This window comes from Elephantulus edwardii, unplaced genomic scaffold (assembly GCF_000299155.1).
Source record: "Elephantulus edwardii isolate Elephantulus edwardi_28Jun2011 unplaced genomic scaffold, EleEdw1.0 scaffold00314, whole genome shotgun sequence".
Lineage (NCBI taxonomy): Eukaryota > Metazoa > Chordata > Mammalia > Macroscelidea > Macroscelididae > Elephantulus > Elephantulus edwardii.
Window position 1 is genome coordinate 1,679,966 of NW_006400064.1, and position 24,003 is coordinate 1,703,968.

The 24,003-nt window shown below is 53.1% G+C and overlaps 2 protein-coding genes across 5 annotated transcripts in view; one reads left to right on the forward strand and one right to left on the reverse strand.

Annotated features, from left to right (window-relative positions):
• The window catches only part of SLC5A10 (solute carrier family 5 (sodium/sugar cotransporter), member 10), an 89,167-nt gene that overhangs the window by 29,027 nt on the left and 36,137 nt on the right, over positions 1–24,003 (forward strand). For 2 of the 4 annotated variants that reach the window (XM_006901195.1, XM_006901198.1), the window contains exons 2-9: positions 1,840–1,911; positions 2,207–2,311; positions 2,538–2,597; positions 3,555–3,659; positions 8,774–8,879; positions 9,068–9,148; positions 10,317–10,522; positions 13,859–13,994. In XM_006901195.1, the coding sequence (XP_006901257.1) occupies positions 1,840–1,911; positions 2,207–2,311; positions 2,538–2,597; positions 3,555–3,659; positions 8,774–8,879; positions 9,068–9,148; positions 10,317–10,522; positions 13,859–13,994 (871 nt within the window). Of the gene's footprint in view, positions 1–1,839; positions 1,912–2,206; positions 2,312–2,537; positions 2,598–3,554; positions 3,660–8,773; positions 8,880–9,067; positions 9,149–10,316; positions 10,523–13,858; positions 13,995–18,535; positions 18,549–24,003 lie in introns of all 4 variants that reach the window. The other 2 variants (XM_006901196.1, XM_006901197.1) reach the window with 2 other exon arrangements.
• The window catches only part of FAM83G (family with sequence similarity 83, member G), a 29,182-nt gene continuing 15,849 nt past the window's right edge, over positions 10,671–24,003 (reverse strand). Inside the window, exons 2-5 of the mRNA XM_006901194.1 lie at positions 23,677–23,844; positions 16,655–16,779; positions 14,598–15,837; positions 10,671–11,024 (exon numbers count right to left, since the gene is read on the reverse strand). Coding sequence (XP_006901256.1) covers positions 10,671–11,024; positions 14,598–15,837; positions 16,655–16,779; positions 23,677–23,844 — 1,887 coding nt within the window. The remainder of the gene's footprint in view (positions 11,025–14,597; positions 15,838–16,654; positions 16,780–23,676; positions 23,845–24,003) is intronic.

Consider the following 24,003-nt stretch of genomic DNA (forward strand, 5'->3'; position numbering starts at 1 on the left):
ATTATAATACTTTGCTTTGTCTTCACATGCTGTCCTTTGGAATCTTCTGTTCAACTCCTAAACTTCTCCCCCCACCCCGGTCTATTCTGGAATACTTCTTTTTTTAAAAAAAAAATTAATTTCAATGAACATTTACAGAGATTTTGGATTTCCAGTCATCCATTGTTGCACTTTTCTCCCCACCCACCCCAACCCCACCTCCACCCCCAGTTTGCTCCTCTCCTTGGAAAGCAAAAGACAAACTCCTTCATTGTTCTCCATTTTTATGGCAAGCTTCTCATCTGGTTGTTTTTGGAGGATCAGGGAGATAGAGTCTCCCCCTTTGTCCAGTTGTGGTGGCCCCACTTGTCTATTCTGACTTGTAGTTTGATGGGAGGGAGAGGTTCCCCCTTTCAGGAGCAGACATGGTGACAGGAGTGCTACCTGGAATATTTTCCTCCCCAGGTCTCAGTAGATGAGACTGCATAGCTGTGCATAGCCTGCATAGCTGTGTTCTCTCCTACAGTTCATTAAGGCAACTGAAGGTTTTTGCTTGCTTGTTGATAGGTATCTGTGGGGAATGTGGGGTGGAGATGTTGTCACTGAGAGGAGTCAGACAGAAATAGGCCTGTGTGTTGATTGGTATTATTAAAACGAGCCTTACATAATTTCAAACCACTGACATTTTGGTTAGCAGCTCAACATGCCCTGTCCAGGGCTCCTTCTTTTAAACACTCACCAGCAACAATCTCTGTGTCTTCTATGCATGAACCCATTAAACCTTCTTAGAACCCTAGGAGGGTGGGATTATCCTTAGGCTTATATTACAGAAAAGGAAACTCACTTATTAATTAAGTGAATTCTCTAAGACCATGAAGAGAGGGAGTAGAGAAACTAGGATTTGTTCTGAGGCATTCTGATTTCTTGTTTTAATTCTATTCATATCATCTATACACTAATTGCTGTAAAGTTGTAACTGACTCATAACCGACCTCCAGCAGCTTTCCAAGGCTGAAATTGCACAGGAGGAGATTTCTCATCTTTATTACTCAGACCCACTGGTGCATTAGATTTAAACTACCAGAGAGATGCTGCCTTTTGTGTTAGCAGAATAAGTCCCCACAGAGAAGGTGTCGAGAGTGCTCTCTATACACATGAAGCACTAAATTCTATTCCTCCTTTATCAATAACCCAACAGAGAGCAGGAGTACTCAGGGGATTATTGTTGAAACATGCGAGAAATAAAAGCACACCAAAGATAAATCAGAAATTATCTCAGATTCATTCACTAGCTCAAAATCCTCCTCTTATGTGGGGAAAGACAGAAAAAGAACCTAAAGGGTTTACACAAGGAGAGCTTTGTGAGTAGAAGTGGTGGGCAGTTAGAGAGGCAATGAGGACTTAGAGAAGCAGCAAGAAGGACCAGCCTGGGCAGGAATCCCTCCCTCTGCCACTCTGCTGTAATCACCCATGAAAATCAGAGACCAGAGGCAGACATCAATCAGAACCCTGCACATCAGTGCTCATTGCAACACAAGAGCCAAGTGTCTATGAACAGATAGACAAAATGTGGTGTATTACTACAATGGAGCACTACTCATCATTAAAGAAAAGTGAAGTCCTGATAGTTCATGGATGAAGCTTGAAAACATTGTGCTCAGAGAAATGTCAACCACAGAACCACTTATGTATGATTGACCTGATATGAAATATTCACAACTGGCCAATCTATACAGAGACAGCAATGAATTATAGCTAGTTTCTGGGGTGAGGTGCTGAGGCGTGACTGCTTAATGAGCCATGTCAGTGGTCCCCACCAGCAGTGCTGGAGGGCTCCACATTCTTTTTCTGTCCTTGCAGTCTTCTTGTCAGGCCAGCAGGAACACAGTGAGAGGCTACTTCCTGGCGGGACGGGACATGACCTGGTGGCCGGTGAGTGACCTGCCTGTTGCCCATCATCTCTTTGAGGAGCACAACCCGAGCTCTAGGCCATTCAGTCCTCACTGAGGGCCTGTGCCTGGATCTAGGGGCTGTTCAATGGAGATTCCTCACTGGTTAAATGGGCCCCTGACCCCTCTTCTTTTTTTTTAAATAAAATTTTTCACATGTGATTTTAATTAAAGTTTACAGAAAAGTTGCAGAGTGACAGTGTGCTGCAGGCTTGTGTAGACAAAGTCAATGGTGTCATCTGGTGACAGCTCTAACCAGTTTCCTCTTGCTCTTACAGATTGGGGCTTCCCTCTTTGCCAGCAGTGAGGGATCTGGTCTCTTCATCGGGCTGGCAGGCTCGGGTGCGGCTGGAGGCCTGGCAGTGGCAGGCTTTGAATGGAATGTGAGACTCTTAGGGGATAGTAGGCTGGGGGCGGGGGTGGGCTCAGTGACTAGGGCACAGTCCAGCTCCTGTGTCAGTCATGCCACAAGATAAGCACAAGATAACCTTTGGTCCCTGAGGTACAGCACTGCAGTACCCTCCAGTGCTGAGTCCCTCCTGTGTCCATCTGTGTCCCCTGTTGCCTGGTGTCACTCAGCCTTGCGTTTGTCTTCTCTTGCCTGCTCAGGCCACATATGTGCTGCTGGCTTTGGCGTGGGTGTTTGTACCTATCTACGTCTCCTCAGAGGTGAGTTGGCTCTACAGTGTAGGATGCCCGATGACCTCCAGTTGTGTTCGGGGCCCATAGTGCAGCTATGGGAAGAGTCATGGGGCCTTTACTCAAGTTGGGGAGGTAATTTGTGTTTCTAGCTCTCGTGATAGACTGAGTGGTTACATGGTCTCAACGTTTTGGAGGCTGGAAGTTCAAATCATTGGTCAAGCACTGTAGTGGCAGATGCTTTCCTGTTGCCCCCACCTTCCCTTAGGGTTTCTGGGTTGAGGCTGTAGCACTCCTCTGTTGGCCAGCGTCCTGTGAATGCCTTGGTGTGTCTTCTCTTTCCTTTTAAATGGGCACCAGCCAGATGAGGACTTACCTACCCATGGTAATCGATGGCATCTTCAAAGATCCTGTTTTCAAACTTGGCCATATTTCCAGGGACCAGAGAGTAGGGCTTCTGTGTCTTTTAGGGGTCACAAGTCACACCATAATAGGATGATGGGCAGGACAGCCTGAGCTCCTAACAAATTGGTGAACTTCTAGGGCTGAGTGTGTTGTTAGTCCAGCTACTAGACCGATCAAACCCGAGGTAGAACCTTGGTGTCTGCTCTAAGATAGAGGAGTTTCACGCTCCAGCTCTGAGCTGAGCTGTGCCAGCCCTGAGCTGAGCTGTGCCAGCGCTGAGCTGAGCTGTGCCAGCTCTGAGTCTCACATCTTTACTCTGGTAATCACCAAGCCCAGTGGTTTCTCCTTTCCATCTCAGTCTGTCCCCTGCCCTGCACCTTACAGCCAGTTCCATAGCCTTTCATCTCATCCAGAGTTTCCACACAGCCTCTAGACCTGTCCCTTCATCCCTCGCCACAGCCCCCTCAGGACAGTGTGGTGCTGTTAGGGTTTGACTAGAATTTGATCTAGGATTTGGGCCTACTGGAGTGAGCCCAGAAGTGCTCTTGGAGGGTGCTCAGCAATTCCTGAACCTCTCCCCAGATTGTCACCATGCCAGAGTACATCCAGAAGCGCTATGGAGGCCAGAGGATACGCATGTACCTGTGCGTCCTGTCCCTGCTGTTGTCTGTCTTCACTAAGATATCGGTGAGCAGCCCTGCTCCCCTAGCCCAGCCAGCCCCTTATCTGGAGCCAAGGACCTATCTGACCTCATCTGAGGTACCTCTGACTAGTTTAACACCTGGGGAAACTGAGGGCCGGAAAGGGCTTTCACCTCATTAATGGTTGCCTGCATAAGTCAGGGCCCCAGATGAGCTGGAATGCAGCACCCCAGCTGCATGGTGTGGCCTAGCTCTGCCCCTGCTTCTAGATGCCATGACCCTCCCTTGGAAGAAAGATGCCTCCATGAGCAGACAGCCTGCTCTGAGCCTCAGGGATAGGAGGAGAGCAAAATCCCCATGGGGGTGCCCCTCACCGGCCCTCCTTTGGCTGACCTCTGGGCTCATCTTCTTGACACTGGTGCCAGTGGGTTCTCTTCTAGGCTGCCTTCCCTTGGTGGAGTCTGGGTCTGATTCTACCAGAACTGAAAGCACATGGGGAAGTCAGAGTCAGGAGGAGTTTGAGTTTGCCTCCTCTAAGGTCTTGACTGTGCAGGAAGGAAACCAGGCCAAGGAAGGGAAGTGACATACTCAAAGCCCTCCCTGACTGCCTGGGAAGCTCAATCTTCCAGTCCTCATTCTTGATGCTTGTGGCTCTACAGTTTCCCTCTGTTCTCTTAGCCAGCTATTTTCAGAAGTCTCCAGAAGGCTTGGTTGTTGGAAGGCCCAAACCTGAACTGTACCTGTTTCTGATAGGGTTCCCATTTTCTGGAGCTTAAACAATTAGCCAAGGATGTACAGAGGAGGTAGACCTGAACAGATGGCCCACTCTCCTTTGCTGGCTGGAAGGAGTGGTGGCCATTACCCTTCAGTTTCTGTGAATGGCCATTGCTAGGTGGTTGGGGAGGTCCATCCCTTGCCCATCTCATTCTAGCAGGAAGCCATCCGGCATTGCCCTGCCTCTGCAGGCTGTGAGAGAGTGGTCCTAAGCTGTGTGGGAGGGCCACAAAGGCCCCTTGTGGCTACTAGGGTCTTTTGTGTGTACCCTGGGGAGCCATTCAAAGGAGTCCTTCAGGGGAGGCACCTCACAGCAGTTTCTTGAAAACTGTGAGTAGTTTCCTTTCTCTGGGGTCCTATTCTAGTCTGTAGGCCATAAGCTCAACCATTTTCACTCACTCTCATTTGCTCATGCTTTTTTTTTTTAATTATTAAATTTTATTAGTTTTAGTGAACATTTACAGAGATTTTGGGTTTTCATTCATTCATTGTTGCACTGTTGCTCATGCTTTTATTCCCTTCCCCACCAACCCTGAGTTGCTTCTCTGCTTTCCACCTCCCTGAAAGTCAGAGATACAGAAATGAATGAGAAGTGATTCCCACCTTTCAAGGACCTAACCACAGTTGGGAAAAGGGCCTGCAAGCCAGATGAGCATCAGGTGGGTGTGGCCAGCATGCCCAGAAGGACACATGGAACTTGCTGAGACAGTACTTGACTTGGACTCAGTGGTTGAAAAGGGTGCTGAGAGGGGCAGGATAACCAACACCAAGGGAGGACGAGGCAGTGAGGAAGTGTCTGGGAAAAGCCAGTCCCTCCAGGGTCAAGAGGCCTGGACCACCTAAGCACTCATTTTAACCCAACTACTTGTAAAAACTACACAATTATTTTTTTTACGTATAAATTAATGAAATTTTGGAATAAAGTGAGAATGAGAAGAAAAAAAAAAAAAAGAGGCCTGGACCCCACAAATATCTTCTTAGAACAAAGTACATAATGCAAGGAGATGCTGAGGGTGGTAACAGGGAGTGTTGGGTATGGTGGCAAGCCAGAGACCATGCCCATTAAACAGTCCTGCATGTGCCCTGTTAGGCCCAGGCCCAGAGGAGTTGGAAGCTAGGAGCTCTGGCTGGAATTGTATTTTCAGGGTGCAGTGGGAAGGTTTTAAGCAGGAGAATTATCTGGTCAGAGGTGTATGTTGGTGCTGGCTGGGATCTCTCAAAGGACAGGCAAGAGGGGAGTGGAGGGAAGGCAGGCTATAAGAATGAGTAAGGTCATGGGACTAGTGGTTCCTCTGGTCTCTGCTTCCCCCTCTAGACATGCTTATGTATAGGCTGGCTCAGACCTCTGGCCAGAAGAGTGTGGAGGTGGGTCCAGAGGGATCTTTTCTAGTTTCCTTAGTTTGCAGGTGAGGCTAAGGAGACTGAGGGGGGCGGGGGGGTTCTTCCTGGTTCAACGTCATTCAGAGGTCAGAGGTTACAGTTAGAACCCAAGCCTCCTGCCTAATCTGGGCCTCCTACTCAGAACATTGGATTCCACACTCCATTTTGGCCAGTAACCAGCTTTCTGATAAAGATGACTCCATTTACCCAGCTATAAAATGAGAGCAGTCCTTGCTGTACCACCACCCAGGACCCGTGGGAATGGAGGCATAGTTCCATTACTGTGCCTCCGTGGCTAGTCGTTTAGGCTCTGAAAAATGAGGACCCTTGCCCATTCTGAGGGGCTTCCTCTCTTTTGCTGACCCTCTACTTTACTACAGATGGCTAGAGTATTATAAAAGAAGCAAGCAAGGTGCTGATAGAATCAAGGCAGACTGAAGAGGTTCCACTCGCTTTTGAGAAAAGAGGTCTTAGGTGTAGTCTGACAAGTAAGTTGGAGGTTCTAGTCCAGCAGTGGCAAAAAAGGCCTGACATCTAGTCTAATGTCACCCACTAAAAACTTTGTGGTGTGAACAGATTATTTCTAGTCTGACATGAGTAGAGTTGCTGTATGGCTGTGCCAACTCAACAGAAACTGGTTAGGGATAAACGTCTGGTAGTGGAGCCAATGGGTGCAGCACCATGGGCAGATGGAGAGTTTGGGCCAGGCCCTGGGACAGGACAGAGCTAGGCCAGACCCAGGGCCCATACGCACTTCAGGGGCCAAAGGAGCACATAACTGAAGTCTCACTCAAAAATCTCACTGCCATCAGGCCAGTGCCCACCCATAGTGACTCTCCACGAGTTTGTAAGGCTGTGAATCATGGTGAGAGGACACTACCCATCTCTGGCTCTCTGCCAAACTGTTGGTTTATTTGAGCTGCTGGAAGTGCGTAACCTTTGGGTTAGCAGCACAATCCACTTGAAATGCCACACAAGCTCCCCTAAGCTGGGATCAGAGGCCAGGAATTCGTAACGTGGATGTCAGAAGCATAGAGAAGCATCTGATGCTGTTTTAGAGAAGCTGTTCAGGGAAGATGTGGTCTAGGGAGCTGGGAGTGGGAGGACAGGCACTCGAGAGGAGTCTCCACCGTGGAGAGTGACCAGCCTGCTCTAGGGATAGAGAAAAGGCACGACTCAGGTGGGTGGGGCTGCCTCTGTGCATGTGGGCACTGGGAAGTACAAGAAACAGCCCCTTTCTGTGTCCCTGACTTGATGCACTCCTCAGGTCTGACCAGGCCCACCAGGGCCTCACTCTAGACTAGCCCAGTGGGGTGGTAGGTTCACTCCTCAGTCCGTCCATGTCCCCCTCTGGGCATGGGGTGTCAATTATTCAGCTGTAGGAAGAAGCAGCCCTCCTGTGTGGTCTTGCTGCACCACAGCTTCTCAGGAAGCAGAACCATGTTGTGGAGAGACCTCCAGCGGAAGCCTGGCCTGGGCACTAGAGGACTATTGGTGGGATCAGTGTGGTGGTCACACCACTCATTTCTGCATCAGGACATTTGTTGGCTCCGAGCCGGGGGGCAGCCCGCTGGGTGCAACATGCAGCTTGGACTTGCTTTGTGAGCTTGAGTATGAACACAGAGCAGTACCCTTTGGAAGGCCCAGTTGTTGCCAACCTGACCAGTCCCCTGGGCCTCTCTTGGCCTTGCTGCTGCAGGGAGGAGGCCCTTTAAGTCCCTGCCTACCTCCAGGAGTCTGGCAAGGCCACCTGGAGGGTCGGAGGGGGAGCAGGATAGACAGCAGATCTGCTGAGACGTGCTCCAAAGAGGAAGCAATTGTGTTTCTGCACATCCTTTCCCCTTTTTACAGATAAGGACCACAGAGGCCAAGAGAAGATAGGTGACTGCCAGAGGCTGGGGACAGAGGGAGGACAAGGGCATGGGCAGAGGACACAGCTTTCAGATGGCAAGCAGATGGCCTGGATATAAGAGGAGTGACATCTGAATCCCCAGACTCCCTGGAGTCTGGTGGCCTATCCTGCTAGGGCTGTTAGTGGATGTGTTGTGTGCAGGCGGGCTGGTTTGCTGCCACCTTTGCTTCAGTGGTATGTGCTCCTTTGGTACTCTACTTACTTCTGGAGGGAGGGTTCACTGCCCTGGAACTCTGCCTGAGAGGTGGGGCAGAGGGAGGCCAGGCTGGCAGACTGGAGAGATCTGGGGCTAGGCTTTCACCTCTCGGGCTCTCACTGTGGGTTAAGTCTCTTCTCTACCCAGAGACTGAAGGAGGTCAGACTGCAGTTCTGCTGTGGTCAGTACCTCTAGCAGTCCAGAACCCCAGGCTTCCCTCACTGCACAGCCAAAGCCAGGACCCCAGGAAGAGGGCAATGTGTCCAAACTGTCTGCTCTCCTCTCCACATGGTGGTGGAGTCCCTCAGCCCCACCTGGTTTGGGGCCTGGGACTCAAGGCACACTTGGAGATGCAGGGTGGCTGGGTGAGGGTGAGCCCTTTCCTATCCCCAGGAATACTTTGGTTCCAGGCCTACCTGGCGCCTCTCTGAGCTCTGATTATGGTTTTGGTGGCCCATTTCAGCACTGACGTGGGCTCACTCAAGCATACCATGCATGCCTCTAGAACACTGCAAGGTGCAGTCCTGGGCTCTGTAGCAGCCTGAGGCATGGACGCCCACAGCTGGGTTCTTTTCCAGATGCATCATCACTGCCCACTGCTCTGACCTAGAGAACTCCCCCTGAAGACCTCCTGGGCCTTTCCTTAGAAGCTTTCACTGGGAACCAGGGCCCAGTCACACATGCTCCCTGATGAGCTGTGGCTGCTGCAGACTTATTAGTGACAGTGACCTGTACACTGGGCCAGGGACCATGTGTTTTTCCAGTCCCTTGCAGACCCTCAGTAGCCCTGCGAGGTGGGCAGGTATGGATTTCCCTGCTGCAGCTAGCGGTGCCCAGGAAGCATGGGATCAATGGCTGCAGAGTCCCAGTCTTGCACAGGGCTCGCTTGCTCCCCCAGATTGACCTGTATGCAGGGGCGCTCTTCGTGCACATCTGCCTAGGCTGGAACTTCTACTTGTCTACTACGCTCATGCTTGCTGTCACTGCCCTCTACACCATTGCAGGTATGACAGCACCAGGTGCTGTGGGGCAGGGTCCCCTCCACCGCCCCATAGCCCAAGGGGAAGGTTGCATGCACGGGGGTGGGGCAGGTAAGCCTGCAGAGCAGCTGCCCAGCAGTGGCACACCATTTTACCCATCTCCCTCCTCTCTGGGGGCACAGCCCCTTCTGATTTCTCTGTTGTCCCCACAGGAGGCCTGGCTGCAGTGATCTACACAGATGCCCTACAGACGTTCATTATGGTGGTGGGGGCCATCATCCTTATGGTCAAAGGTGTGGGCTTCGGGCTTTGGCCAGCACTTCGCAAGGCCCATGCTCAGGGATTTTGGATGAGACTATTAGACTACCAGGCACTAACTTCCCCCATCCCAGGACAGAAGCCTGACCCCCAGTGGCTGTTGACTTCCCTTCTGCTCCTGTGACCCAGCAGTTTTCCTGTCACCAGTGCTGGGCATCCAGGGTTGGCATCTAAGCTGATCCAGAACCAGTTGGTGGCAGGCTTGGGCTTGATAGTAAGGTGGAGCCCTTGCAGAAGTGGAGGCATGCAACAAGAACATGCCACTGCTTGCATGTCATCGCGTGTTGTGTGAAATCATGGAGAGTCCCAACAAAGGCAGAGGAGCAGGGTGCAGAAGGAGCAGTTATGTTGGTCTGTAAGGTCACTGAGGAGCAAGTGAACTGAATCAAGCATAAGGACAGAGCAGGGAGATGAGGGCGACCCCAGGACTCGGGGCACTTGAATGGATGCCTTGGGTCCCATGCTGCCAGCACACTGACCTCAGCTCCAGTGGGTACCTCTCCCTCCTCCGTTGCTCGGAGAAGGCTGGGAAGTGGGGTGTGCAATGGGGCTTCCTGCTCTTGCCCAGACCAGGGCCTCCTGTGTCCTAGAGTTGACAGGAGGTGGGTGGACAAAGCATGCAGTAAGCACAGGAATGCCAGGTCTTGGCAGTGCAGGGGCATGGTCCCATGGCAGCAAGAAGTGGTTCCACATCCCTGGTGTGAGCTGTCCATGCTGTCCACTGGCTACGTGCTCAATTAGGCCAACATCTAGGTGATTTAATTTCCTTCCTCGGTCATCCTCAGTCTGCCTAAAGTAACATGCCTTCAGAAGACCCTGGACTTAGGGAGTTAACACTGTTGATTCCCTAGGAGTGCCAGGAAAAAGACTATTTCTTCAAATAGACAGGGCGAAGCCTGGCAAAGTCCCTGGCCCTGAGACTAAGGAGCATCCAGGGCCACAGGGATTCTTTCTGGGTCACCAGAAGCCTTGGGTGCTGGTGTGCAAAATGCTCATTTAATGCTATTATTTTAAATACAGGTAACAGTCATTAAGTGGGGAGGATTCAAGTTTGCAGCATAAGGAAATTACTTTTAAGATGGTGGCAGTGAGACCAAGGTCACTCAACATCAAGCTGTCCCCTCTCCCACTTGACCCTTCTAGCCTTTAACCAGATAGGTGGTTATGAGCAATTGGAGGCTGCCTATGCCCAGGCCATCCCAGCCAAGACGATCGCCAATGCTACCTGCCACCTGCCACGAGCAGACGCCATGCACATGTTCCGAGATCCATACACAGCAGACCTCCCATGGACCGGGATGACCTTTGGTCTGACCATCATGGCCACCTGGTACTGGTGCACTGACCAGGTGAGTGTCCGTGTCATTTCCTTGCCTCTGCAGCCAGGCATGTATCCACGGATCCCATGTCCACTACAACCCCTCCTCTATGAGCAGTGTGGTTTTGCACTACACAGACCCAAAAAGGCGCAGAGGCATCATCGGCTGGGGAAGACAGCTAGGGATCCTTGTGGTCCCTGGGGGCTTGGGTCCTCTGTTTGGAATCAGATGAGGACCATTGGCCACTGCCCGTCCTGGTCTTGAGGTGTTTAGATTGCGATAACTTAGAGTATGGTATCCCAAAGGGACTTGATTGCCCCTCAGTGGCCCTGCTCCCAAGGTCTGGTAGAGTGCTGGGCATCAGGCTCCCCTTGGCTTGCCATTGGTGGGGGCTTCCTTTTCTGTGGGTGCTCTGGGCACTGTCAATGGCAGGACGACATTGCTGGGCTCCGGGGCTCCTGAGTGGTCGCAGGAAGCCATCTTTATCTCTGGTCCTGGAGGGTGAGACCCTATAATGGCGGAGTGGCTGGCCCTGGGAGAGAAGAGAGAAGGCAGTAAGAGCTGGGAAGCAGAAGAGGTCAGTCCACCCTTCCTAGCGGACCTTGGGCCCTTCTCCAGCACTGGGCAGATACAGGTTTAGTTCCTGACATGGCTGCTCCACAGGTGGGCCTCAGTTTCCCTGTTCTGTGAAGTGGGAACACTTCAACTTTTGGTGGTTCTCTGGAGGCTGAAATGCCTTGAAAGGGCCCACCTCTCCACCTGGCACATTCCTGATGTTTCTACCCCTGGTTCTTTCCTCATCTGTAAGCAAACTGAACATGGCAGAGAAGCCTCTCCGGGCCCAGGTTACTGGATGAGGGGGGTCCTGGCCCCTCCCTGGGCAGAAGCAGAAGCCATGTGCTATCCACTTATGAAGGCTTGGGTGAAGCTCCTGGTCCCGTGGGCCTTGCGCAGTAGCAGAATTAAACTGGCCCATCTCTGCTTCTTCTGAGGGATGGCCAAGCACCCTCCCCACTTCGACCAGTGAAGGAGGAAGGCAAACAGCAGCGCCCTCACTGCATTCTGGGACTCAGTGCATAGGCCAGCCTGCCCTGCCCTTGTGGGATGTAGTAGGTCAACTTGGAAAGAACTGGATATTCCTCAATGGCCCTGCCACTGGCCAGAGGGCTAACATTCTAGGCTGACCTTGGGGGTCAATGATAGTTGCTAATAAGAGTCCTATTAGAGGGTCTAGAGAGAGAACCAGGATTCATTCAATCCAGCAGCCCAGCCCAGGGTAACTTCCTGTCCACAAACTGCCTGCCCTGTGTGAAGGGGGCCTAGGGGCCCTTCTCCCACCAAACAAATGTCAGGAGACATCAAAAAGGCTGGTAGTGAGCTCAGCTCCCTCTACCAAGTTTCCCTTAAGGGAGATATCTTGATTCTGGATTCCACCTCACATAGGGTACTCCCAGGGACCATGGCACTCTGTGTCTACCACCTCCCCTGTCCTCAGGTGGGGAACTCCTGGGGAACATGGCACTGTGCCTGTCCACCACTTGCCCTGTCATCTGGGGGATTCCAGGGGAACATGAGACTCACTGTGAATGTCCACCACTTCACCTGGAGAGACAAGTGCCATGTGGGTGTGTTCCTGCCAGTCCTATACCGTGTACCCCACACACCACCTCTAGATTCTTCTAGGCTCAGCAATGAGGGGCAGGGCACTGGTATGTGAGGGTGTGGCAACTTTCAGGTTATTTTCCCATGAAGGCTGGATGAATCAGCACAAATCCCAGCCTAGAAACCAGTGGGCTAGGCTTCCCAAAGCTACTGGGAAAGTAGAAGTGGACCCAACAGGGCAGGACTCCTTAACTCTCTGTGCCTTCCCTGTACCCCAAGGTCCCTGCCCTGTACAAGTCTCTGCTGCTTCCCCAACATGCTTCTGCTGTGTCCTTCACCAACTCTGTCAGCTGAAATCACCCCATCATCAGGGCCTGGATTCAGCTCCCCACTGCCTTCTGGTTCCCCAAGTCTCTCCTTCCTGCTTACGGTCTGGGTAGAAGGGTCGGCATGGAGAGTTACTAGCCTTGCTAGAGGAACAAGCCCTCACTTCTGGGAATCAGGGGGTGAACAGCAGAGCCAGGAGGGAGAAGAACCTGCTGAAGTCACTCAGCTGGGTAGAGAAGCTGTCCGCCAGGGCCTCCTGCCCTCCCATCTCTACATGCAGCTGGACAGGCGAGTGGGCCTCTCCTGATAAGGTGCACGTGCTCTGGCATAGAAGGCCCTGTATTCAGGATAGGGGCTCCAGGCCCAGCTGCTTCTCCCCAGTGTTGCTGACTCCCCATCTGTCTGTGCTGAGCTCCTGGGCCAGGGCTGGTCCACCCATATACTCACAGCATTGTCAAATTCAAGGCCAGAGGTGGGTATGGGTGTCCCCCACCCCCACCCCAGGTTCTTCTATCTTATCTACAAGGAGTAGGTGATGCTTTTATAATCAGATAAAAAGGAGCAAAATCAACACAAGAGGAGGAAAGGAGCCAGTGGGAATGTCCTGGCTTTGCCTTCTATGACCGTAAAACTGAGAGGGTTCCCAAGTAGGGTTCATGGTTCATGCTCAGGTGTTAACTGAAAGGGGCGGGGTTGTGTTCACATGCAGACAACTTGTAAAAAAGACCTGACAATCTAATTCCAAAAAAAGCTAGCTTCTGGAAAACTCATGGGACACGGCTCCCCTGACACACGTGGTGTCAGTATGTGTGCACTAAGCTCCACAGCAATCAGTTTTCTATGGACAGATCTTCAGGTCCCTTTCAGCTCCGATTCCCAGCACACACCTCCTGCTGTTTAGCCACGATGAGCTCCTTAACTGGAGTAGTAGTGGCCTCAGTTCTCAAGTGACCACATGCCAGCCCCAGTGCAGGCTATATGGCACACAGGACCCCATGAGCACATGAGGGAAGCTCTCTAATTCTGAGCAGGAGGGCTCTGGCCCCAGCCCTCTGACTTCCATGCTGTGGCTCTGCTGAAGGCTGTACAATCAGGAGTGCTAGGGTACCCCACACCAAGTACCTGCTCACTGTGGCCTAAGTACTGCCAGGATTTGCCAGCAGGCCTTGGGAGTAGCAAGAGAACATGACTGTCCAATTCTGTGCTGCTCCCAACCTACTCAAGACAACTGAGGGGTTCCTTTCCCACCCCAGTCTACCATCATCTTCTCAATCCATTGATCAATTTGGCCTGTCTTCAAGGAGTTGGTATCCCCATCTGTCCAAAAGGGAATGGGTAGACCCTGCACCCCCTGCAGGAGTTAGTTGGACAGAACTATGGGCTGGATGGTGTCTGGATTCCAAGACTTAAGTGTCCCTTCTGGTGTTGGCCTCCCAGGTTATTGTGCAGCGGTCACTGTCTGCCCGGGATCTGAACCATGCAAAGGCCGGCTCCATCCTTGCTAGCTACCTCAAGATGCTCCCCATGGGCCTGATCATCATGCCTGGCATGATCAGCCGTGCACTGTACCCAGGTAGGACCTCTCAGGCACTGGCCTGGCTGCCTAGGAGTGTGTGGTGGCAGGGCCTGTTTCCTGGGAGCCTGCGTTATAGTCAAATAAAAGCCAGATATTTAATAGGAAAAATGTGAGCTGGTTTCCAGCCTCAGGGGAGCAGTGGCCTGGGGCCACAATCAAAAGGTTTGAAGAGGGGATGTAGTGGACATTACAGTCAGTCTGGGCAGGGGTCCTGGTTAACTACTTACTGCTCTGTCACTTCAAAGATATGAACTGGTCTTTTTCACCACAGTTGCCTGGCATACAAACTGAGGGCCCTATACCTGCCTGAAAGGCTGCATCAAGCCCCTGGGCAACAGGTGCTGAAATCCAACAACAGAGAGGGGTTGCTCACAGGCCAGCCAGGAGCCTTGTGGCAATGTGTACCCCCTGCACTTGCCCTTCACTCCAGAACCTTCCCAGTTTTAATCTCATCTCGAGCTGGCAGCCTCTCTTACATACAGGGTCCTGACTTCTCTGGATGCTAGGAGATTGTAACCCCTCCTTCTGTATGTGGGGACCCCAAAGCCCCAGGAGCTCAGGGGAGCTTGCAACCTCTCATGTGTGGGGACCCCAACCTACCTGTGCCTCCTTGTCTGGGGACGGCTGGGCTTGCATCCTTTTCAAGGCGTCTGCCTCTTCTCTTGCTCGACTTTGGGCCCATGGAGAGCACTGCACTGGTCCACCAAAAGTTCCTCGGCTCACGTGGGGGGCACTCAGCTGTCGGCAAGGAGAGGGGGCTGTACCATTGGTGGCCTGTTCTGAGTGGCGCCTTCGGAGAGGGGCTGTACGCTCCCTTACCTCAAAATACTCGTCCGACAGGGAAGAGGCCACAGAAGGCTGCCGAGGGCCAGGGCCAGAACTGCCAGACAGGCTGTCTTGGTCACTGAGGGTCACATAGTCATCATCATCTTCCTCTTCTTCCCCATCTAGCCCATTGGGGACCTCTGCCCTTGGGTTTTTGGGCTCACCCTGGGTCATGGTTAGCTGTTGCTGGAGTGAGCTATGGCTTGGGCCCAACTCTTGAGGTAGCCCTCGGTCAGTCCTATTTTGAGGTACCCCTTTGTCTAGAATCTCTGGGCCCCAGTCTATTCCATCCTCTTGGGCAAGCAGATCTGCCACAGGGACTGTCCGGGGCTTAGGGACAGGGGGCTTTAGCTCAGAGTCCCCATCAGGAAGGCCATTGGTGGCCAGCTCCCCATGCTGAGGGTCAGGGTCTGGCACTGTGGCAGGACTGCAAGCCTGGCTCTGCCTCCAGAGCTCATGCTGGGTACTGGCCTGGGATGTGTCTCGGATCTTGATGCGGTTCATCTGGTTGGGCTGGGGGTTCCAGATGTTGGGGTCAATGATGTTGATGTAGCCCAGAATGTCACTGCCAGGCTCGGGGTCTGGCTCTACCCACGTAGGTAGGTACTCAAACATGTTGGCACGCTCCAAATTAAGAAGCCCCGGGTGCAGGGCTGCAGGCAGCTCGGGCACATCAGTGGGCCGCTCCACCAGAGCTGGGCCCTGGGGCCCTGGTGGCTTGGCTTCCGGCTTCTCAGAGCAGGTTTTGGCAAGCTCATCAGCACTCTTGGCCTTGACCAGTGCATACTTAGGATTGACTAGCTTCTTGGCCACAGTGCCTGCAGGCACCAGGGGGACCACAGAAGGCAACACAATGGGCTCGGGTTCAGGCTCCTTTTCCATGGGCACGCTTCTGAGGCTGACGCTGTGTGAGGTGAGGTACAGCTCCTGGAACTGCCGGTCAAACATCTCTACCACCTGGCCTGACAGCACGGAGATAACATTCCGGTCGGTCCTGGCGGCTGACCATGTAAAGCTGTAACACAGAGGGCAGCACAGGATAGCATATACGCTTCCTCAGCCTGTGGCCACTGCAGTGGCACTGGGCCCTCATGCTGGTCCCCATGCCACTGCAGTGGTACTGTACCCTGGCACTGTACTGACTGCCGGGCTACTACAGTGGTGCTCTATGTACCCTGGCACCCATGCTGGCCCCCAGGTCACTACAGTGGTACTGGGTCTCTGTGCTGGGCCCCCATGCTGACCCCTGGGCCACTGCAGTGGTGGTGGGCTCCCCGTCTTACACAGACTGTTGCTTGCTCCCTGGGCCATTCAAGAGACATGAGCTAGGGCAGATCTCCTTTTCTGTAATCTTTATGATGCAACTATGGCGAATGACATCACCTGCTGTGCCCAGCTTCTGTTGCTCTTAGGAAAACTTATACTTTCTCACTGGTGGTAGTAGATCCCAAAAAGGCAGAGTGGAGGATATGCGTGGCAGACTGACACTTGGCATGGTTCAGCAAAGGCTACTTGGCAAAGTTTCTGCCATGATGTATGCCCTACACCTTATCTGTATCATTAGAACCCCAACTCGTAGCCCTAAGGTAGCCATGAAGGTGGCCTAATACTGCACAACTGCCATTGTTGGGACTCTAGCCCCCAAGGCCAGGAAGAAGCTGCCGATCCTGGCCTACTGGTGATGGTGGGATGGACAACGGGTGTGGACAAAGTCTCCTTTCCATCAGAGTCTTGGTCATTGCTCAGCAATTTAGGGGCCTAGGAACTATAAAAGGTGTTCCATGCCGGGATTGGAGTGGTCCCAGTTGGAAAGCAGAGGAGCGAGCAGTCACCTGTAAGAGCCACACACAGCGCGATCTCCATCCACAAACATGAACTTCTGGGCTAGTGCTCCCTTGAACTTGGTGGCTGACCGGGTAAAAAACTCTGTGCCTCCACTGCTCCGCACTCTGAGGTTCTGCAGCAGGGAGGAGAAAAACATGGAGACAGAGCTGCACCATCACTGCTTTAGCCACAGAGAGCAGCATGCTTCACTGTCACAGTGCGTCCCTGGGGACCTCAGCAAGGTGAGAAATAGTGGGGCATGAGGCTAGAGAGGAGGACAGAGGGCAAGGTTGATGGGTTAGGCCATGGGACAGGGTAGGGGGTGTTGGCCCAGAGTGTGTCCCTTGGAACTGGAACCCTGTAAAGCAAGTGTCTCATTCTGTAGCCAACCAGCAGGAGAAATTCTGCCAGGTTGAAGTCAGGAGAGTGGCTTGGGGAGGCAGAGAGGAACTTTTGGATGGTGTAAGGTTTTGATTAGAACAGCAATAGGACCAGAACCCACTCCAGAAGGGTCACGCTGATGGCTGGGTCAGGGGCAGGTGAAGGGAGGAGACAGGCTGCGTTCTTCCTTCAGGCCCCTCTAACTTCCCTGCTGTGTACTGTTCACCACTTTTAGGGTACCTGGCAACCACTACCACTTCTGTACTGGAACTAGCTCACTAGCTGGTACTGGGAGGGTCATTAAAGAGAAAAACTGTGTCCTTGGCCAGGTTGCTGCTGTAACTCAGGAGCAAGACAGGAAGGCCCTAGCTGGGAAGCTGACAGCAGCAATGACATCTGGCAGCTGTAGCAGAGCTGTGCTGTAAGGGACTCAGGGACAGGCTGGGTAAGAAACAGCCTCCCTGTCACTTGGCCCTCTGAATGATGTCTTGCCCTCTGCAGGGAGGATGGCTCTCAGAGGGGTGAGATGGAGCTAGTGCCAGGTCCAAGCAACCCAGGACAGCCTGTGAGACCGGAAACAGTAGGAACCCCATCATGGAGCCTCAGGAGAAGGACACCTGGGACTCATCTAAACCAAGCATTTCCAGGGCAGATTTACAAACACTAGTTTCACGCTCCTGTGGCAAGTTCAAAGATTTTTCTTCTCTTTAAAATTGTGGTTTTAAAAAGTAGCCAATCACAGTGACTCCACATGTGTCAGAGTAGAATGGCAATCCACAGGGCTTTATAGCAGGTTTTAACGGATTATGGGCATTTCTTCCACAGTGCCTCTATGGAGAGTCAGACCTCTCACTTCTGGCTAGCAAGTGAGCACTGTTTGTACTGCCCAAAGATTCTAAGATACATGCAGCAGAGCATTTGCTATGTTTAACTCAGTGACATTAACTGTATTAACAATGGTGTGCAAAAAGACCCCTGGCAGCACAGTGGTTAAAGTATTCAGATGCTAACTGCAAAGTTGGCAGTTCCAACTACCTGCTACTCTGTGGGAGAAAGCAGTAGCTTCTGTCCACCAGGATGCAAAGCTGGGATACCCTCCAGGTGCTATGAGAGGCTGTAGGTTCTGTTCACCAGGATGCACAGAGGGCTGGGTGTGGCTATGCACCCTTAACATTAACTATTTGCAAATAGTTTTCATCACATTTGACAGGAACTCAGTGGCTTTTCAGAAACCTGTCCTCCCCAGAACTTCTTGTTTTCACACAATCCCTGATGGCCTTGTGTCCCAGTCCAGGGCAGGAATGCCCGTTAGTAGCTCCCATTGCTCTACTTACATGACCCTCACTCCCTCCCATGATGAGATGCATTCCTCTCAGGAGGCCGCTCAGCTGTTGTGCCTTTTTAGACAGGCAGTTTGCACCCCTTGTTCACACTCACTGGGCACTCAGGTGTGAGAGAGCCCTATGTGCCTGCACCTCTGTAGGTGATGGGGACCAAGGCCTGTGGAGGCCTTCATGTTGTGTGGGGACAGAAAGGGGCATGCTGACATACCAAGCTAAGTGGGTGTGAGAGGTGCAGCAGAGCACTTACATCTGAGAAGCCCAGTTTCCAAGGGGCTAGCAGGAGGGAATAATAAAGTTCGTGGAACAGTTGGGTACTGAGGTCTGTGGTACAGCTGTGCACTGGGGAACTGCTGAAGCAGGAGTTAGGGAAGCAAAGCCATAGGTCAGGGTGGAGGAGGGGCAGAGTTGGAAGGGGTGTGTTCCCCAGAATCTGATCTCAGGAAATGCTCCCACAGCCCTTGTGTGGAGGGATGGAGAGGGCAAGGGTAGGGGCAGCTGCATGTGATGGGACAGTTTGCACGTGGCAGGACAGTCTGGAGGAGCCAGCCCCCTCAAGTTCAGCCTGAGCTCTTGCAGGTGGTGGGGTGTTCCAGGCCTTTCAGTAGTGACTGAGGCTCCTATGTGACGCCTACTGGCTGTCGAGTCAGCACCACTGACAGACAAGAGGCGGCATAGTGAGCCCAGCCCAGGGGTGAGATAAGCCTTAGCTCCTAGCAGCAGGCTCTCCCTTGCAGGCAGGCAGACTGCTTGTCTGCACAAAGCCAGCTCAGCAGGAAGCTGGCCACAGCCCAGGGTAATTAGCACTTGTGACTCTGCACCCCAGCTGGTAGCATGCTGCTGGGGACAGAGAGTAGATGGACACAAGCTCCTGTCTGTCACTAGGGCCTGCTCCTCCATGAGGCTCATGTATAAGGGCCTCTGAAGGCCCTCTGCAGCCTCAGTTTCTCTGTCTGTACACTGAGTAGCAGCAGATCTTAACTTCAAAGGCCCATCCAGCTGTGAGGCCCAGCAGCAGGTAGAGGCTTGCGAAAGACCCATCCCCCACGACTGCTTCCAGGCTTGTTCTTGGGAGAGGGGCTGGCCAGCATGAGGTAATGTTCCTGGAGCCTGAGCTCTGTGAGCAGAGGTGGATTTGCCACAGAGCAGCATTGTCTTGCAGTTCTCAAAACATCTCTGTAGGGCAAACAGATTTGGAGGGGGAGGATGGGGAGAGAGGCAGTGGAGAGGGTCCCTGGCATGCACATGAGAAGGGAAGGGCGAGATGGGTGGGTGGAGAAACTGGCTAGGCACAGAGTCTGCTCAGCCTCTGCCTCATGGCCTACAGGCACCCAGCAGACCTCCAGGTGCCTGTACTCACATGGCACTGACCAACCCTCCATCCTGGGCTGAGGCCACCAGTACACAGGCTTGTACTCTGCAGGGGCGCTGGGCCAGACTGGGAGTCAGGGGTCCAATAACCAGCCTATCCACGCTTCAGCATTCTTGTCTCTTCTTGGATCAGGGGGACAGGAAGACTTGATAAGTGAGGGTCCAAGAAGTTGCTGGGCTCACTGGTGGTTCCATTATTGTGAGTGACAGACTGTGGACATGCAGGTGACCTGCACAGGAGGCTCATAGAGGGAAAGATGTGGACGAGAACAGATGGCAGACATACCTAGGACACATGGCATTGGGGTGCCTCAACTTCCAGCCACAACTTAGGGATCCCAGTGGGGTTTGGCTTGAGGGAGGGGCTGATGCTAGGTCCAAAGGCCAAGTCTGGGTCACTCCCTGCCCTCTGTGGAGCTTGCCGGCACTTTTGATGGAAGGGTGGGGAGTGAGATGCCTGGTAACCAGGGGAGGGCAGCTGGGTGTGGAGTGAACAGAGCCCAAGCCAGTGGGTGGATTATTTCTCCTGGGTAGGCTGTTCATGTACAGGTCCGTCTGCCCTCAGTCCTTGAAGTAGAGGGTGGTGGCTGCACCTCTGTCCCAGACTGCTGTGAGGCCCTTTGTGGGCCACTTCTGGCCCCAAGTGGGGACATGTGGCTGTTCTGGAAGGACCTGCTTCCTCTCCTGAATGGGGTTGTTCAGCTTTAGCTGAGCTGACCATCACCCTAGACCATTCTTACTGGTAGGGCTGACCTGTGCACTGTCAGCAGCAGCCTCTAGTCTCTGACCACTAGAATCAACAGCACCTTCCCAGTTGTAGCTCTGTCCCTAGACATGTGCCTAGACAGACATTACAGCTGGTATCCACAGGCCTAGGGCTAGGTTAGGACCAGGGAGCCCCGGGTATGAGGAAGGGCTGGGGTAGCCACTTCGTGAGATGGGTCCTTGTGCCCTCACTGATGCGTGCTCTGCTGTCAGGGGGATGGGACATTTGAAATGGGTCTGGCCTGTACCAAGTGGCCACTGCTGGTTTTTCTAATTTGGTTGCTAGTTCATAAAACTAGTTCATTTTTCAGGCTGATCAGGCATCTAAAAGCATTGGACCCATCCTGAGCTGTTAGGTTGGAGGGTTACCAGCTCCCTCCAAACTCAGGGCCAGCCTCAGCATTGCTCAGCCCTGCAAGCTGTAGAAAGCACAGCAAGCCCAGGGCCTGCTTCCACACTTGTAAACCAGAAGTAGCTCCCATGTTCTCACTGGGCTGGGGTGCCAGGACAACTGGGATTTTGGCATGCATAGCCCACCTCACCTGGTGACCAGGAAGCAGGTTTTCCAGAATGTGATAGGGTGGAAGGAGGTGGCTAGGGTATAGGTTAAGAGCTTCTGGTAGGCTAGGGGCCCCTTGCTAAAATGCAGTGCACCCTCAGAGCCTGGGCTAGGGTCTCCTGGGAACAGCTGTGTTCCCCAGTCAAAGAGGTGGTGGGGGAGGCATTTCTAAGTGCACATCACATATGGACTCCCTTTCCACAGCAATCTGCCACCCACTTCCCACTGTACAGAGCTGGGTGGACACATGAGACCCCAGCATGAGGCCCTGTGGCCCTAAGTGGCTCACGTGTGTAGCTCTGTGCCTGGGTCCACAGGAGCCAGGGCAGGTCAGTGCAGAGCCAGGCAGGACACTGGTGGCTTTAGGATTAGTGAGGAAGTGCTCCAGAGACAGGTCTAGGCCGAGCTAGCCAGAGGGAAGGGAGGTCCGTCCACAGGAGCCTCCTTGCTGGGCGGGGCCTACAGGAGCTGCTGGCAAGGCTCAAAGCAGCAGAAGGCCGGGCGAGAATGAGGAATCCAGGGTCAGACTTTCCCATGACTAGGGCTGGCCTGGTCCCTACAAGATGAAGCATAAGTGCCTTCTGCCAGGCCACTATCCCCAGAGCAGGCAAGTAGGGTGAGGTGGGTGCAGGCAGATGCCAATGTGCCCTCTCCTGGTGCTGAAGGACCACCACACACACCCAGCTGCCTAGCCTTTACTCCTAGGGCCTTGGGCTTTGCTCTGGCCAGCAGCAGCCTCTTACAGCTGTCCTCTCTTTTCAGTTCACCCTCAAGCTGCCCTTTGAGGCATCATACTGATTCTCAGAGATGTGGCAGTGCCATCTAGGCTGGCACATGCAAGCAAGTGGCATAGCGGGCACCCATGTTTTGTGCTCTTCTTGTACCTGCCAAGTTCTTGATTCTGGCTCACAGGTCAAACTCTGACTTGACAGAATTTCTGGGCAAGTCACCACCCTTGGACTCCAGTTTCCACACTTATGTGCAGGAACCTTGTTGGAGCAGCCTCAAGGACCCTGCTGGCTCAGGCGTTCCAGGCTGAGCTGCTGGGCTCTGTGGACACAGGCAGGGGTGGGGATGGGGGTGAGGAGAGGCAGGGAGGGGGCCTGGCCTTGCAGGATGCTGACAGTTTCATGTCTTTGGCTCACCTCAACCCTAGGCTTCCTCCACTTCCTTAGAGATCAGAGAACAGAAGAGATGCAACTAGGGTGGCTGTGCTAAGGGCCTGGGGTACAACATGAGGACAGGGAAGTTTCCTACCATTCCCTACCAGTAAGTCCCTTCCATATACTAGATATGGCAGGGCCAGAGGAGGTAGCTGAGGGGGTGGGTACAGAATCTGGCTTGGCAAAAGCTATATACAGTGTGAGGGCAGCAGTAGGATTTCCATGGAGCCTGGAAAGGGCTGGACAGAGTGGCCTGGGGTCTCTGGCATGTTCCCACAAGCCTTACCTTGCTGATGTTTGAGAAGATGTGTTCTGCATGCCCAGCTGGAAGCTACGGAAGCATCTCACTTGGTGCTCACTAACTACCCTGCTGGGCTAGGTGGCATGTGGGGTTTGGGGTCAGCGTGTCCATGGGACCACATGAAACATACATACAGCCACAGGTTTGCCCAGGGAGCTCACACCCTACTTTAAAGGACTCAACTGAGTTGGAGGGATGGTATTCTTGGCAGAAGCCAACAAGCATGGGAGCCTGGCCCCTTATTAATCAGCCCGTCCCTTCTTCCTGGGTGTTTGGATCCTGAGCTGAAACTCTAAGGAATGCTACTGGTCAGATCTTAATGCTCTGACGCTGGCTCCTTGCCTTTCATCTGTTGGGTACAGCAGACATGCTCTGGGCAGGTGTGTCCACTGCTTCACCTGTCAGCATGGAAAGGCTGCCACAGTCCACTAAGTGTTGCAGATTAAATGAGTTAAGCCTAGGACAAACCTAATGCACCTAGGATGGACCTAGGATGGCAGATGCTGTGCAAGATTATCTCTAATAGTGTAGGCTGGCCTACACTCTTCCGACCTGCACACTGTGCCTGTCAAGCAGTGGCTGTGTGGACTGGGGGCTTCCCCAGCCAAGCTTTGAGTAGAACAGACTGGCAGCACCATCTCATGTGTCCCTGTAGTCCAGGGACGACGTGATGGTCACTAAGCCAGGCAGTGATGGGGGCAAGGCCTGTCCCTCCTACAGACTTTGATTCCCAGTGGGGACACAGGAGGTCACTTCTGTTTTTGCTGAACCCAACTCAACACCATCATGGAAGCCATTCCTGGCTCCCGCTGTGGGCACTGCCTCTGTTTGAGCCACATGTAAAGCCAGTGGGTAGACAGTTTAAAGAGGTGAATTTCAGTTTCATCCCAGCAGGAGTTGGCTGTGTGCCTGCGAGATCCTGAGCACCCTGTTGCTGGAAGTGTGCAAGCTAAGGCAGGGCCAGTTCAGAAGAACACAAAATAGCACAGGCATGCGGTCTCACAGCTGCCTGGCACTCTGCCAGCATTGACTGAGCCTTTGGCCATTGCAGGGAATGAGTGTCCCATCCCTTGGGGTGGGATGGCTGGGTGCTGCACCTGGTATGGGCTCCAATCCATCAGGACAGCCGAATGGCCCTGTGCTCGCTTACCTTGAGATGCCCTGAATGCATGCAGGCACGCTCACACATGTGCAGGAAGTACTTGATGCTGCTCTCATCTATGATGATGTACACAGCCACCTTCCTCTTGAAGCCAGCATCCAGCAAGTCCTTGAAGATGTCCACGTCGGTGAACATGTCCATGACCACAGCAATCACCTGGAGCAGGAGAGAGGGCATGCTTGTTAGAAGCTGGGAGTGGACACACTGCCATCCATCTGCTCACAGCAGCCTCAGGACCAGACCATGCATGGGACAGGACAGCCTTAGCCTGGCATTTCAGGTCCAGGTTCCACTTGGGAGGCCTAGGCTCTTATG